At 33.0% G+C, this 13,842-nt stretch overlaps 4 protein-coding genes across 7 annotated transcripts in view; 2 read left to right on the forward strand and 2 right to left on the reverse strand.

Moving 5' to 3' along the window:
• Rpb8 (DNA-directed RNA polymerases I, II, and III subunit Rpb8) overlaps positions 1-1,618 on the forward strand; it is a 74,415-nt gene extending 72,797 nt beyond the window's left edge. For all 4 annotated transcript variants that reach the window (XM_031975679.2, XM_076370281.1, XM_076370282.1 and 1 more), the window contains exon 4: positions 1,212-1,618. In XM_031975679.2, the coding sequence (XP_031831539.1) occupies positions 1,212-1,329 (118 nt within the window). In that variant the 3' untranslated portion in view covers positions 1,330-1,618. The remainder of the gene's footprint in view (positions 1-1,211) is intronic.
• A 1,164-nt stretch (positions 1,619-2,782) lies between these two features.
• Positions 2,783-4,746, reverse strand: Wdr92 (dynein axonemal assembly factor 10). Its single transcript, XM_076370275.1, has 4 exons — positions 4,169-4,746; positions 3,445-3,945; positions 3,266-3,363; positions 2,783-3,182 (listed from the first exon to the last, which is right to left on the reverse strand). The coding sequence occupies exons 1-4, from the start codon at positions 4,511-4,513 to the stop codon at positions 2,975-2,977; spliced, it is 1,152 nt and encodes a 383-aa protein (XP_076226390.1). The 5' UTR covers positions 4,514-4,746; the 3' UTR covers positions 2,783-2,974.
• Positions 4,747-4,819: 73 nt separating this feature from the next.
• Cap-G (Chromosome associated protein G) lies at positions 4,820-8,334 on the reverse strand. The gene is made up of 8 exons (XM_031975674.2): positions 8,185-8,334; positions 8,031-8,102; positions 7,303-7,650; positions 6,641-7,175; positions 6,274-6,570; positions 5,849-6,214; positions 5,272-5,781; positions 4,820-5,080 (listed from the first exon to the last, which is right to left on the reverse strand). The coding sequence occupies exons 1-8, from the start codon at positions 8,190-8,192 to the stop codon at positions 4,967-4,969; spliced, it is 2,250 nt and encodes a 749-aa protein (XP_031831534.1). The 5' UTR covers positions 8,193-8,334; the 3' UTR covers positions 4,820-4,966.
• A 296-nt stretch (positions 8,335-8,630) lies between these two features.
• On the forward strand, positions 8,631-13,839 carry tst (superkiller complex helicase subunit twister). The gene is made up of 12 exons (XM_031975686.2): positions 8,631-8,825; positions 8,913-9,022; positions 9,447-9,756; positions 9,840-10,494; positions 10,554-10,785; positions 10,857-11,110; positions 11,235-11,367; positions 11,442-11,720; positions 11,856-12,751; positions 12,821-13,179; positions 13,245-13,423; positions 13,510-13,839. Exons 2-12 carry the CDS (start codon positions 8,966-8,968, stop codon positions 13,837-13,839), a joined length of 3,684 nt encoding a protein of 1,227 aa, XP_031831546.1. The 5' UTR covers positions 8,631-8,825; positions 8,913-8,965.
• The last annotated feature ends 3 nt before the right edge of the window (positions 13,840-13,842 follow it).

Here is a 13,842-nt window from a genome sequence, read left to right on the forward strand (position 1 = left end):
GATGCTCGTTTAAAGATTCATCTATCGTCAGCAGATAGTATTGAACGATCGAGGCGCCAAATACTTGCATGGAAGCAAGAGAGAACGCTTAATAAGAAAAGAAAACTAAGAATCGTTAATTGCGCGAAATGAATTGAAAAAGCAGTTTCCTAGTGACGCTAACCTCTCGTAACGCGACATTTAGAATAGTTCTCAGAATATTTCTTTTCTTATGCGTTCAGTGTGCTCGAGACGCGCGCGCTTTCTTTAAAAACTGCAACTCGATTCGTGCAATCGTAAATGCGAAGCCCCAAATCGTCTTGGGTTTATTCATGCACAGAAGACCGACGAGTGACTCGTGTATGTTTTTAAAAAATATCGACACATTTTATTTCAACTGGCAATACTTTACTCGAATTATGTAAATACGACCACATTGTCTCGCGATTTCAACGCGAGTCCCGTTTAGTCTTTAGATTCGGCGAACAGGGTTCAGGGTTTCACCGTTCTCTTCGAATGTCGTGAGTCGGTGTGAAATTGTTAACACTTTCATTTTAGACAAACGCATCATCTTCCGTTTAATCGTTCCGTCGAATCTCTGCGTCGTAGCGGGATCGATCAGAGGGCGCAGACATCGAGCTTCCTTAGACACCAGGAGCAACGAGACTGCGGTATAATCGACATGGCTGAGGACGAAGAACCGGGAATCCTTGGAAGAACATTTTTGCGATTGGCATGTTGGCAGTGTGGTTAGCTGGTTGTGTAGTTGATCTTAGACACGACCACTATCGGCACTGCGATTATATGACGATCGCAGATCTACGATCAAGAACAACAACATGGAAACTTGAGACATCGAAAGCGTGGAACGTATCTGGAAGGATCACCGTCCCCGCGGTCTCTCGTTAGATTTCATTTCGAATCATGGAACTGTCTAAGGGATGTGAAAAATAATCAACTAGTCAAGAATTCTGATTAGAATTCCCATTGTTTTTCTTTACTTGAAGATTTACGGACCATGGTAGTTCTATAATATCTCTGAGCTGTATCTGTCCACGAAAGGCATAATTGTTTGCTACTGGAACAACTCCGTTATCAGAGACGAGTAATGGGAGTAATCACTGATTCGGTTCCTCGAAGCGAAAGAATCGATAGATTCGTAACGAGACAATAGACGCGCGTCCTTGTCGAGTTCTGTGTGACTTCAGATCCACTTTTTCCTTCTGTTACAGATCTGCCTACGTATCGTTCGGAGGATTGTTGATGAGGTTGCAGGGTGACGCAAACAACCTACACGGTTTCGAGATCGATCAACACATGTACCTGCTCATGAAAAAACTAGCGTTCTAAACTACGTCACGCGTTCACAATATGACTTAGAAAATTTCTATTTTAAGTAGACTCTTTGTTTTTCTTTCATTTTTTTTTTTAAGCGGATCGTAAAATATCATGAACGGATCATTTGAAACTATTCCGGTTTTTCCTCGCGAAAAAATGAGATGATCATCGAACAGAAAGAAGACTTGCTACGGTTTTTGTCATCACTCACATTCTTTATGGATCTCCGTTGAGCATTGTTGTTACTGCCACATTTATGAAACCTGGTAATTAATAAAAATATTTTTATACCTGACCCTTACACCTGTGATCCTTAGTTCTTTGCTAAATCATTTACTTTCCTAATTCAGACCTGGCGATACAGACACTGAAGAAATTAGTTGGTTTCTTCTGAGGCGCAAAATTTGAACTCTAAATTCGTACAATAACGTTTCAGAAGTAACAAACTTGAAACAATTAAAAACTGGGAAAATTGTAGGTACGCAAAAGTCTTTTTGGTGTAGACAAGAATATATCATCATAAAATTTCCATCTGTAATCAGTCTAAAAAGTAATCTAAAAAAGAGCAATTCAGTTTGAAGAAATGATAATGAAAATTGGTAGTAATGCAAGAATATTGCGGATAAATAGGAAGTTTTAAGTTTATGACAATCGTATCTAGGAAATTTAAACAATTACTAAATACGTTTTTCTACAACAAATTTCTGAAGCAATCAGTTGACTGCATTTTGAATTGTTGATTTCTAGTAACGAACTGGAATGAAAACAGTAAATTTGGTACAGTAAGATATTTTTGACAATTATTATTTCAAAATTGATTAGAAAAATTAGAAGAAGGATAAAAGATATGTTTCCTCCTTATACTTCTACGAAACACACAGATAAAAAAGAATTTATTCACTGGCATGTTACGGTACAACACGCGCAAGACGCCATTTTGGAGAACATAGCCAAAGGCGAAATATTCTGTCCAATTGGAATGCGATTTTGCTAAGGATAGGAGAGCAGGAACTGAAAAAAACACGCGATAGAGGGGCAAATAGAAGGAGAAGAGCCAAGAGCTAATTTATGTAATTAAACTCGCGGTATTTCTGACCTTGCACGGTTGAATGCTACTTCGAGCAATGTGGCATAAGTGCACTTTGCGTGGGCTCGCTTAGAGCCCCAACATGGCAACCCATTACGTAACGCGTTGCTCTGTAGCATGGCTGCCACTTAATAAGGGTCTGATCCTAAATAGATTGGCCCAATGACATATAATTCGCTTTTATCTGGCCGCCCGTGTGAGGTTGCGCAATTGCTTCCAACCGCAAGAAACATTGCAAATAAAGAAAAATCGATAGACGTTGAAAACACCAGTGCTGCCATCTCTTAGAAATTCTATGAAACCGCTCGATTGTCAAACTGGGTAAATCTAAGTTAACATTTCTAATAAAGAGAATAAAAATAGAATAGCATTTCTTCTTTTTTAAATTATTTATTGCTTTTTTTTGTTGATTGATAAAACATAAATTAAAGTAGTTTTTCAATCACATTACAACTATCAATACAATGATGGAACGTTTCATTAACATTAATTGTCCATCCTTGCATTACTGCTCTTCCTGCACAGAAAGATTTGTATACAGAAAACTTGTAATTGATTTCCTCCGTTCGATTAAAAAGTATTCAGTTTCGTGGTAATAATGACTCTTAAGCATTGATCAAACGCTGTGCAAACAGCAAGTCCTTGCTTGTCTGGGCTCCAGTCCAAAGAACTAACTGGCTGTGTTGAAAGAGTAACATTTTGTAAAAGATTTAAATTACCCACAACACCCTGATCTATTCCATCTGCATCAGTCAGTTTTCTTTTTTCTGGATAATTGCTAAAATGAAAAAAAATATTTAATATAAATATAAAATATTAATAATAAAACAAAAAAGAGCAGAATATAAAATTTATGCTCACTATTTCCACAGACAAAGGCTTCCACTACCACCACAGGTAACAAATATTTCTCTATTTTGTGGCAAGTGCCTGACTAGCCATATTGTTGAATTATGAGCCTAGAATTATTACCTAAATTAGATTAAATCGCACATAGATCCTATTACATTAAAATTCTGTCATATGACTTTAACAACTACCTTTTCAGTAAGATAGGAAAATCCCTTCTTGGGATGTTGTGTTTTTAAATCAAATAAATAAAACTTGGATTCTAAAGTAGTTGCTACCAACTTATTCATTCGAATGTCTTTTCTGTCAAATTCAATGCTACAAACACCATTTTTAAGATTACTTTCCCACTGAAGGGACATTGTTTTCAAATTAAACATTTTTACATCTCCATTATCATAACCAGCAGCCACAACTCTTTCCTCAGAATTATATGAATTTCCAAATGTGACTGTCCAACAGTCTCTACGGGTTTCCCCTTCTTTAGGTTCCATAACAGCTACTGGTTGACCTTTTTGCCTGGGATCCCAAACTTTAACACTTCCATCCCTGGAACCAGTTACTAATTCAGGTGCTCCACATCCAATACTTTGTCCAGCCACACCATCAATGCTATTTATAATCTCATTGTGGGCATTGACTGTGTAAATTGGGATTGAAGGATCTTCTAAGTTGTAGATATTTAGTTTACCCTAATAAAGGTGACTTTAAGTCTTCTGGATATAAGAACAAGAATTCATTAAATTTTTGTTCATTTTCTATTTGTACCAGGAAACACTTGTGAAAGCATGTTTATCATGACAACCTTCGGTGTACATGTTTCAATATTATTATTATTAAACTTACAATGTGTCAAATGCTACAATAGTATTTCCCAGCTTTGAGAACGATATTAATTGAGTATTTTTGTAATACCTGAAAATCACCGGTCGCCAAGTATCTATCCTTTAAACTGGAGGCTTTAAAAGTTCCACATTTTATTGGTTGTGATCTTTCAACATCTTTCAGGAGTTTTAATTCACCGCTGGAAATTTCGTAAATTTGTATAATCCCACTACCACGCGGCCGAGAGCCCATAACCACAAACTTCGCGCTGCACGGTATCCATTTCGCATCGAATAAGGAGTAATTCACTGATTTTTCAATATGGCAAATGATTTGCGGTTTTTCAAGTTTCTCCATAATTATCAAACTCAATTCTGCGCTTAGTACTTCGATAACCGTACAAAATAGTGACAGCAAGCCGTTTGAAGTATCCATAAACAAACTTGTGTACAGTGCGTCTCTTCCCACATGGTACCCACTGGATTGGCTATTCGGGTCGGAGGGCAAAGGGAGACGACCACTCGCCGCGCTCGGTTCGATTATTATGGTGGCTCAGTTGCGGCATGTCCTTGATTATTGGTCGTCTGCTTTCTTCGTCCCGTGGCTCGGCCAGTAAAAAAGACATGCCGCAACAGTTGCCATAACAATCGGGTCAAGCACGGTGAGTGGACGTCTCCCCTTGCCCCTTGACCCAGATAACTAATAGAGTGGTTACCATCTGGGAACAGGCGAACTGTACCATCTACTGTGAAATATTTGAAACGATATTGCAGCTAACGAAAAATTTTAAAAATCTTTTTTATTAAAAAATATTGTATTTAAATACAGTGAATAAAATTCCTTGTTTGTTTGTATAATAAATATTTCTTATTAATTATCAGATAACTTTCAGTCATCGGTTTCGGTGTCTTCATCTTCTGGCTCGTCAACAGCATTCGGAGTTACTAACTTTTGTTTAAAAGCCTCTATATGATTGAATAAGCGCCTGTCGTTATCTTTCACCTACAACAAATGTTAATTACTTAGCATACTTATCTGGTGATTATACGGTTTGTAGAGAAATTATCATTAATGTACAAGTCACATTATTATTTACTGTTAAAATTATATAGAGGTCATATTAACATGAATTAATAATTTTGAAAATTATAATCAAGATCAGATTATTCTACTTTGTACATTATTATACTTACTATTTCAACAATTTTATCAATAGCTATGAGTAAATTTTCTTTCGACGCGTTGTCATCTATTTCTAAATGTAAATTTTTCAAAGATTTAATAAGAACTTCTTGATTAATTTTACTATTTGGATTCAGTACTTCCACTAAAATAGTAAATGCAAGATTCTTGTGAACGCAATTGTCTGTGCCAGATTTCTTAATCCCATATCTGGTTATATTCAACATAAATTTAGACACTTCGTAGGGATCAATTTCCTGCAAGGGGCTGCTATCAGGTGCGTTGCATAAGACTTGTAATGTCGGCAGATAGGCTTCTTCAAACATTTCTTGCGCATCCGGTACACGTAATATAAAATTATCGAAGAATCCGCTCAAACATTGTCGTAAATAAAAGTCATTGTCATTCATTGGATTATAGCATAACAGAATTAATTTCGATAATAAATTTGAACTACTGATTCGTTGATTAATTAACAATTTACAAATACCTTCAGCAGCAATCGTTCGTAATCCTTGATTCTGTTTAGAAAAATTATGTTATTTGTATAATATTTATCGCGTTAAATATAATTTAATGTATACACACCTCATTGTCTAATAATCTTGCTAAAATTTGAATAAAATTACAGTTGGTTTGTTCTGTACTAGATTGTTGAGTTGATGATAGAGAAATTTCCTTGTCAGTTTCCGTGTACAATTTCACAGTACGAGATTTTTCAGTCCTACTGGTAGTATCATTTGAATTTTCCAAAATATCAAAATATTCGAGTCCATACAACAATAAAAGATCGAAAATTCCTTTTAATGTTACAATCCAAATTTCCGGGTTTTCTTGTTCCAAAGAAAATTGGAAAAACAACATCATGATATGCTGTTTAGCCAGTTCTTTATTTAATATAGAACAAATGCTGACTGCTTTTATTGCCAATATATGAACATTGTCATTGGCATCCTGAGAAACAAGAATTACGTTTACTACTTAAAAAGAAAGTGATAATCGAAAATACTTACATCTAAACTATTGATAGCTATTTGCATAAGACTTCTAAGAGTTGGTGTTAAAGAAGTCACTGACTGCATCATAGTGCATATTATGCTTAAACATTTAATCATTGTTTCTGGATCACTCTTTTCCTTGATATCTTCTATAACCGTTGGTAGTTCTGGTACTTCTGACAGTTTCATGATTTCTTCATTTAGTTTATCTATTTCATTCTTCAATTGGTCTGCCTTCAAATATTGTTTGTTTTGTATAGCTTGATATTCTTCCTCTTTCAGTTCCAACAATCTCACTTTGAGTTTTGCTCTCTATAAAATGCTATGTGCTAAGCATGGATTAAAATAATCAATAATAATAATTTTAGTATTACAAACTTACCTTCAAGTTCATGTCATGCTGTTGTGTTTCAGACACTTGGTTACTTTGTGTAGGTTCTTTCAAAGGTAATCTGATATCACTGATTATGTTAGCCAAAACATCTAATCTAGTATTTACATCTGGTATAACTTTCTGTAAATGTGTCACTGTACATTGTATGATTTTTTCAGACCAGTAGGAACTCATTAATGTGTTACATATTAATTCATTCAATTTTTGTCTTCCAACTTCATCAGATAAATCATATGTAGTTACTATCTCAAATAGTTGTAAAAGAATGAATTTTTGCATTTCGTTTACCCACATTTCATTTTGATCTATGGATATCGATGCTATAAAGTCTGAAATATATGCACAAAATACAGATAACTCAGGTAAAATTATCTCCAGCTGTTCTGTATAAGACTCGCGGTAAAGATGTTTTATTAAACATTTCCAGTACAATACATTCTCACTACCCAGTTTATCTATTGGGATTAATTTTGTTTCCTTATTTATTGGTAATTGCTCCATTAGTGTGTTTAATGCACTGTTCCTAAATAAGTAAAAATAAAATATTATTTCAGATGTATGGTTCACTTTCCCATATCATTAAAAACAATGAAAATAATAATTAATTAACCAAAAAATTCTGTATAATAAAATATAAATGGAATGCTTACTTGAATAAAGTTTCTAAAGCTATTGTGGACACATCTGTACCAATTTCAGCATCAAGGGCCCTTATTAAACTGATAAAATCGCCATTAAAATGTCTTAACCACGATGGTAGTAGAGTATTCTCTACACATTTTCTAACTATTTCTGATCTATCTTTCAAACCATCATTCAATAATTGATCTCTTTGTGTAATAGTCAACGATCTTACTGTAACTTTGCTAATGAATTCATAAGCCATTTTCCGTACTTTATCGCTCACATCTCTGGTACGTTTTAATGCCACTTGCAAAGTTTTTTGATTCTTTCCCATACTCATTAATGCTGCTCTACGAACCTCTGCTTTTGGATCTCTTGTAGCATGGAACATATACATTTTTATAACTGGACATTGATCATCCGTTGGATCTTGGAGTCTATGTAATGCAAAAATAGCTTGTGTTCTAACTTTTGGTGACTTATCCAATACACGGTCCATCATGGACACAGTAATTTTATCACAGAGAGCATCATCTATAAAAGCTTGATCTCCCATAGAATTCAATAAAATATTTAAGAAATGACAAATGCGAAATCTCACAGCTGGATCTTTAGCACAATGATTTGTAAGAATAAAGTTAAAAATTTTAACAAGAAAGGGGCATAATTCTGTTTCTTCTTCTTCATCATTTGACACTGTGTATAAACTGGTAATAAATTTGGCAACAAATTCCAAAGTATTTAAAATTCTTACATGATGTTGAGCAATGCTGAGAGGAACTCTAAAACACGACTCAAATGAGTTCCAGAATTCTTCAAAGTTAGCCTAAAATAAAATAAGTATTGCTTATTAATATTTTGAAAGTAATAACACAAATTTTATAAGCTAATATGATACAGTGCTATACCTGTTCATAACATTTCTTTAGTTTTTTCAAGTTATTTACGTGGTTAGTTTTATTAAACTGAACATTGTAAAATATTTCTTGTAAAATTTTATCTACTTTCCGTCTCATGTTTGTAATTTAATAGTAATGTGAATAGAGACTACCGGACCCAAGGCTATCTATATAATAATACGGTAATATTTCAAATGCATTACCAACAAAACACAATACTGTCGTATCTAAATAAATGTCTCTATGAATTTTATTTAAATATCTGAATATAATTATGTAATACAATATATTCTTCATTGAATTTTTCCACAATAATAATGGTGATTAGAATTAGTCAAAAAGTATACCATAAATAAATGATTGGTAAATGGAGTACAAAATTAAAACTGGTATCATTTACTACCCAACTTTTTAAGTTAAGATTTATTCATGTTAGAATCTAGGAAATAAATTTAATTTCATGTTGGTAGAGTGACAGTTGTTGCCAACACAATCAGAATGTTTATAGATAACCTTTATTGTTGTATGACAATTTGCGAAAAACATAATATATGGAATAATTTTATGTCGTAACATTTTTAAGCTTTCTGTTAAAATTGTAACACAAACATAAAATCTGACGTCTATGCCAGTAATTTGAAACTTGAAACGTACGTTTAATTTATGTAAATATTATTATTTTTATACTTCCTTTCTTAGTTACAGATTATTATACAGAATTTATCAATGTTTATTAGGTTTTAAAGGATAAATCAAAATGTACTGAACAATTACTATAAAGTTTTATTATATGAATCAAATAAATACCACTTACAAAATGGATATAAAGGATAATATAAATATAGAGGTAATTTTTATTTATAAAACTGCTTATATTTAATATATTGGTAATTATTATAGTAACAGCATATCCTCTGTTCGGATTTTGATAATTTTTTATATATGTTATAGAAAACAACAATTGGATCAACTTTTTTCTTTATCAAAACTGTTGGAATCTTCTAATTTTTAAAATATACATAAAAAACTTTTGGAATGATAATTACTATGTAGTAATAGTTGGAAAAACTATAATTGTTTAATTTTTAGAGATTATAAACAGTTAATAATTTCAATCTTTTATAAAATATAAATTATTAGAAAGAAAATCCCAGCTAAGGACTTGTTACTATATAATTAACGCAATGTTAAGAAAATGAATATATATATAATTTGATTTATGAATTCAAATTTTTATATAATTATGAATACATAATGTTCCTATATTGTAGTTTCCACTTGAATTACCACCTATTGGGCCTGATATCAAGACGGAGTTAACAGAATATATTGTGTGTTTGGACAATTTTCCAACATATAAACTTGTCAATGCACAATGTTATTGGCCAAGAAAACCAGATATTTTATCCCTTTTAGACTTTGACCTAGCCCCACTTGGAACTACTTTAAAATTCGATTGTGATCCCATTAGTAAAAAACAACAGACAATGTGTGAAGTTCCTTTACAGTCAGCTGGTGAAACTGCAAGAAATTCTATGTCTATGACTCGTGCACCAGGACCTGCTGTGGAAAGTATCAGAGGTATTAATAAAGTATCCTAAGTCACAATTTTTTTTAAAGATTGAAGTAAAATTTGTCAAATTAAATACAAAAATTATATATAGGTAATACAAGCAATATTCCATTTTTTCCTGGTGGGTTTGATGAACCTGAGATGATAGAGGATCCATCAATGGAAGAAATTGACTTTGAAAATAATTTAAGAACATTAGCAAGAGGGTTCAGTGCTGGTGTGGAATTTAAGAGTGATAACTGTACTTCTAAAGAGGTTGTTACTCAAGAGGAACAAGTTTCAGAACCAGAGAAAAATGAAATTGAAAGAATAGCAGATAAGATTAATTTAATGTCAATTGTAAATGAAGAGAGAAATGTTCTAGGATTATGGTTACCAGAACTGAAAGAAACAAAGGAAGAAGAAACTGGGAAAGAAACTTCGAATGTACAAGGACCATCATTTGATGATATTGTTCCATTATTAAAAGAATCGAATGTTCCCATTTTAAAAATCTCAGAAAAACCTTCAGAAAATAGAAAATCCGAATGGGCAGAGCAGATAGATGTGTCTGTTCCAGTAATTGATTTTGAAAAACGTATTCCTGAACTAGCAATGAGTTTTCCTTATGAATTGGACATTTTCCAGAAACAAGCAATATTAAAGTTGGAAGAGAATTGTAACGTGTTTGTTGCAGCTCATACGTCAGCTGGAAAAACAACTGTAGCAGAATATGCTATTGCTTTGAGTCAAAAACACATGACTAGGTATTATATACTAGATTTATGACTTTATATTAATTGTACTAATTATAACTACTTTCCAGAGTCATCTATACATCTCCTATTAAAGCACTTTCGAATCAGAAATACAGAGACTTTAAGAGAAAATTCGATAGTGTTGGATTGTTAACAGGAGAGTTACAAATTAACTCAAACGCCTCGTGTCTTATCATGACTACAGAAATTTTACAATCTATGTTATATTGTGCATCTGAAGTTTTAAGAGATTTAGAGTTCGTAATATTCGACGAGGTGCATTATATTAATAATGACGATGTGAGTATAACTTCAGCGTGACTTTATTTTATTTTTATTGAAAGATTCGGTTCATTATTTTATGATTTCAGCGTGGTCATGTTTGGGAAGAAAGCGTCATTCTTTTACCAAAAACAGTTAACATAGTAATGTTGTCAGCGACTGTGCCAAATCCGTTAATATTTGCGGACTGGGTTGGCCGTATTAAGAAAAAGAAGATGTATGTGATAAGCACTCTAAAAAGACCAGTACCACTTCAACATTATTTATATACTGGAACTGATGGTAGAACAAGAAACAATAAATTTTTGGTGTTGGACGAAAGTGGTCAATTTTTACTAGATGGGTACTTATCTTTTACGATATATTATATATATTAAATATTCATATTTTGTTAAGTGTATTAAGTATTTGAATATTTTAATTATGAATTTACAACGGTTTTAAATATTGACAATTTTTCATGGCAGGTGGACTAAAGCATTAAACACAAAGGAATCAAGAAATAAAGATAAAGATTGGAAAAAACCAATGAATCATCAGTTGTCTCCAAAGCAGGAACAGGTGTTGTGGAATGCTTTTATAGATCACCTTAAAACCAATGTATGATTAAATTATATTTATTTAACGATTAATTACTGTACATGTATATTTTTGATTATATTTTATTATTTCAGAATATGTTGCCGGTAGTTGTCTTCATGCTATCACGAAAGCGTTGTGACAATAGCGCTGTTCTGTTGAGAAATGTTGATCTTACAACCGAGAGTGAAAAGTATATCATCAGAACATTTTTTCAAAATAATATTAAACAATTAAAGGGTAGCGATAGAGAGTTACCACAGGTTCTCATGATGCAGGAACTATTGCAAAATGGTGTTGGTATTCACCATAGTGGCATATTACCGATTTTAAAGGAAATAGTGGAAATGCTTTTTCAAAATGGAATTGTAAAGGTCTGTTACAGTTTACGATTAGGCATTGTATTTAGAACAGATTCAATATATTCACTGTTAGTTTTCCCTAAAATCAACTATAGAGCGTTGTTTACGAGAGTGAATAGTCATTAGTACTAATTCTATTTGTTTTAGTTATTATTTGCAACAGAAACATTTGCAATGGGTGTGAACATGCCAGCACGTACAGTAATTTTTGATTCGATTAAAAAGTTCGATGGCACTAATTTCCGAATACTTCATCCCACCGAGTATATACAAATGGCTGGACGTGCTGGTCGTAGAGGACACGATACGGCAGGAATGGTTATAGTTATGTGTACGACATCAGTACCACATTTCAACCTATTAAATACCATGATGTGTGGTCAGCCCCAAAATTTGGAATCTAAATTCAAAGTCACATACTCTATGGTGTTAAATCTGAGAAGAGTGAATGAGTCGGTATCGGTTGAAGCAATGATGCGTAGATCCTTTAAAGAATCTCCGCTAGCTCTTAAGCAAAGCACTTACAAAGTCCAATTGCAAAAAGTGGAAGATGAACTGGCGAAGTCACCACCTTTAACTGAAATACAGAAAAAACTCAGTGAATTCTATAGAGTAGCTATTGATTATATAGAATATTTAAAATATCTGAAACCCTTAATATTTGAAACACAGAAGAGAGAAATGAAATATTTAGAACCTGGAAGGGTTTTGCTTATATCATTTGCAGGTCATTATAATAAATTAGCTTTATTGCTGAGTACCGTCCAGAGTAAAAGTATAAGACAATATAGGGTATTAGTACTTAAAGATTCTGAATCATCAAAATCTATTGAAGACAAAACAGCCGAATTTCCTAAGGATCCATTGTGGCACGATATTGTGGCTTTAACGAAACATGAATTATATGTACCGAGTGGAGTTGCATCTAGTGAAGTGTTAACCGTACCTATATGGAACATATTAGAGATAACTAGCTGCAAGATTAAGGTTGATTATACTTTGGTTCTATCGAATTGGGAAAAAAAGCAAATCCCGAGATTTAGGTTAGTAGTATAAATATGAATTATTTATTATTTTAATTTCGACTCGATCTACCTTCTAATGATTTGTAGGAATGAACCACATGGTCCAACGTACGAAACAGCCATACAAGAGTTAATGACACTATCCCTGAATGCTGCACGCGATCCTTCTATTTTGAAACCATATGTAGAGATGAAATTGAATTACGACGCGGACTTGAAACTGTTGAACTTGTTGCATTTAAAGCAAACGATTTCTGATATGAACTGTACGAAAATTTCAAACTTCGAAGAACAATTTAAGACTGTATTTGAGCGAAATGAACTGGAAAATAAGAAAAAGAAACTTCAACTGAGACTTAGTGATGAGGAATTGATTCTTTTTCCTGAATATACAAATGCTGTTGCCCTTCTTAAGGAATTAGGATATATAGACCATGATGAAAGAGGTATTCTACAATGTTATTTTAGAAGAATCGTTAATACAGGGAAGTTAATAAAACTTGTGTTTTAGTTGCACTGAAAGGTCGTGTTGCATTGCAAATGGGAAATAATGAGTTGTTAATCACAGAACTTATTCTTAAAAATGTCTTTACGGTACTTGAACCAGCTGAAATAGCAGCACTGTTGTCTACTTTAATATTCCAACAACGAACGAAAGTTGAACCAAATCTTCCAGCGACATTGAAAAAGGTATAATTTTCAAAGTAGTTTTATAATTATACGTCATATAATTATGTGAAAGATCAATGTTCATATTAATGTTTCTTTTTGTTCAGGGATGTGAAGAAATAAAACAAATATATACCCAACTAGTAAATTTAGAAAACCACTATCAATTATCGACATTGCAACCGTTAAATTTCGGTTTAGTGGAAGTGGTTTACGATTGGGCGCAATCTAAGTCGTTCGCTGAAATAATGGAAAAAACGGACGTACAGGAAGGAATTATAGTGCGATGTATTCAACAATTAAGTGAAACATTAAGAGACGTTAAAAACGCAGCTATGACTATCGGTGATCCTGTTCTGAAAGAAAAGATGGAGGAAGCTTCTACAGTTATTAAAAGAGACATTGTTTTTACCGCATCTTTATATACTACAGATTAATTA

This window comes from Nomia melanderi, chromosome 8 (assembly GCF_051020985.1).
Source record: "Nomia melanderi isolate GNS246 chromosome 8, iyNomMela1, whole genome shotgun sequence".
In the NCBI taxonomy this organism is placed as follows: Eukaryota; Metazoa; Arthropoda; class Insecta; order Hymenoptera; family Halictidae; genus Nomia; species Nomia melanderi.